The sequence below is a fragment of the Nestor notabilis genome, unplaced genomic scaffold (genome assembly GCF_000696875.1).
Source record: "Nestor notabilis isolate BGI_N333 unplaced genomic scaffold, ASM69687v1 scaffold5121, whole genome shotgun sequence".
NCBI classification, from domain to species: domain Eukaryota; kingdom Metazoa; phylum Chordata; class Aves; order Psittaciformes; family Psittacidae; genus Nestor; species Nestor notabilis.
This window is the reverse complement of record NW_009914991.1, coordinates 1-1,855: the sequence shown is the minus strand read 5'-3', so window position 1 is coordinate 1,855 and position 1,855 is coordinate 1. Positions and strand designations below refer to the sequence as shown.

At 49.7% G+C, this 1,855-nt stretch overlaps 1 protein-coding gene across 1 annotated transcript in view; it reads left to right on the top strand.

Moving 5' to 3' along the window:
* The window catches only part of LOC104413019 (calpain-1 catalytic subunit-like), a gene marked incomplete at its 3' end in the record, with an annotated part of 6,248 nt that extends 4,422 nt beyond the window's left edge, over positions 1 to 1,826 (top strand). The window contains 6 exon segments of the mRNA XM_010023907.1: positions 72 to 129; positions 237 to 301; positions 403 to 471; positions 577 to 655; positions 758 to 874; positions 1,768 to 1,826. Of these exon segments, the coding sequence (XP_010022209.1) occupies positions 72 to 129; positions 237 to 301; positions 403 to 471; positions 577 to 655; positions 758 to 874; positions 1,768 to 1,826 (447 nt within the window).
* Positions 1,827 to 1,855: the final 29 nt, after the last annotated feature.

The window sequence follows — 1,855 nt, the reverse complement described above, 5'->3', positions numbered from 1 at the left end:
GGTGACGGTGACGCCGGCGGTTGTTGGGACATGGTGCTTTGGAGAACACCCTGTCTCTTTCCTCCCCGTAGGACATGGAGATCAGCGTCACGGAGCTTCAGACCATCCTCAACCGCATCATTGGCAAACGTGAGCCGCTGGGGCGGGATCTTGGGATTCGCCGGGAAGACAAGTGGAAAACCCTCTTCAGTTGGGGTCAATCCCGTTCACTCCAGTAACCACCAGCTGATTTCCAGATAAGGATCTCCGGACCAAAGGCTTCAGCACCGAGTCCTGCCGCAGCATGGTCAACCTCATGGATGTATCCACCACCCCTTAGCCATGGGCTTGATTTTGGGGGTGCACCACCCCAACCCCATTCCCTATGGATCCCCCATTTTCCTTAACGCTTCCACCCTGCAGAAAGACGGCAGCGGGAAGCTGGGACTGGTGGAGTTCAACGTGTTGTGGAACCGGATCCGTAACTACCTGGTGTGTCCGGGATGGGGGGGGTGTGGAATTCCGCGGGGATGAGACTGGGATTTGGGGGTGTCCCCCCTCTTGGTGACCCCTTGTTGTGTGTTTTGGGGGGCACAGACCATCTTCCGCAAGTTTGACCTGGATAAATCCGGGAGCATGAGCAGCTATGAGATGCGGATGGCACTGGAAGCAGCGGGTATGTCTCTGTTAACGCCGGGATTCTGGAAGGAATTCCCACCTTTCTCACCTCCCTCTGATGGATTTAAGTCGCTTTTATGGATGATTTGATCCCCAAAAGGGTATAAATTGAGCAAGAAGCTCCATGAGTTGATCATCACCCGCTACGCAGAGCCCGACCTCGCCATCGACTTCGACAACTTCGTCTGCTGCCTTGTGCGCCTGGAGACCATGTTCCGTGAGCGCCATTCCCACCCCACAAGCAGGGAAAAAGGGGGAAAACCGGGATTGAAAGCATTGATTCCCTTGCTTTGCTCATTCAGTTCCATAGGAAAGGTTGAAAAACCCCATGGGAGTTGAGGGGAAAGTGGGGAAAAGGGCAAAAAAAGTAGGATTTAAGTTCAAAAGTTAGAACCCCCCCCAAATTTTCCTCTTAAATCCCATTTTTCACTATTAAACCCAGCTGGGAAAAAGTGTAGTGGGAAAAACTGTGGGTTTTCCAACTTTCCCTCCTAAAACCTGCTGTTATTTGCACTTCTTCCTGTTCAACACTGGGGGGGTTCCAGTTTTCCCCTTCAGCTCCTGGGGGGGGTTTCCCAGCTTCTCCCAGAATTTAACTTTTCCATGGAATTGAACAGGAAAAGTGTTAGAAAACCCCATGGGAAAAGTGACGTCTTCCCTGACGTCTCCTCAAATCCTGGTTTTTTTCCCAACTTTTCCCCTTAAGTCCTTCCCATTTTTCTATTTTTCTCCTTAAATGCTGCTGGGTTTTCCCATATTTCCCCTTAAGTCCTATTTCTTCCCAGCTTCTCTTCTTAAATCCTTCCTCGTTTTCCTATTTTTGCCCTTCAATCCTGCTCTGTTTTTCTAATTTTCCTCCTTAAATCCTGCTGGGTTTTCCCAACTTTTCCCCTTTAAGCTTTTTTTTTCCCCCCACTACTTTTCCCCATAAATCTTGGTTTATTCACGACTTTTCCTCTTAAGTTCTTCCCCATTATTCTAATTTTTCCCTTAAATCTTGTTTTATTCCCAACTTTTCCCCTTAAATCCTGTTTTTACCCAGCTTTTCCCTTTAAATCCCTCCCCATTCTCCACTTTTCCCACCGTGTCGCCTCCTGTTCCCTCCTGCAGGGTTCTTCCAAGCGATGGACGTGGACCAGGATGGTGTCGTCACCTTTGACTTGCTGCAGGTACCCCCAACAACACCCCACAGCACCCC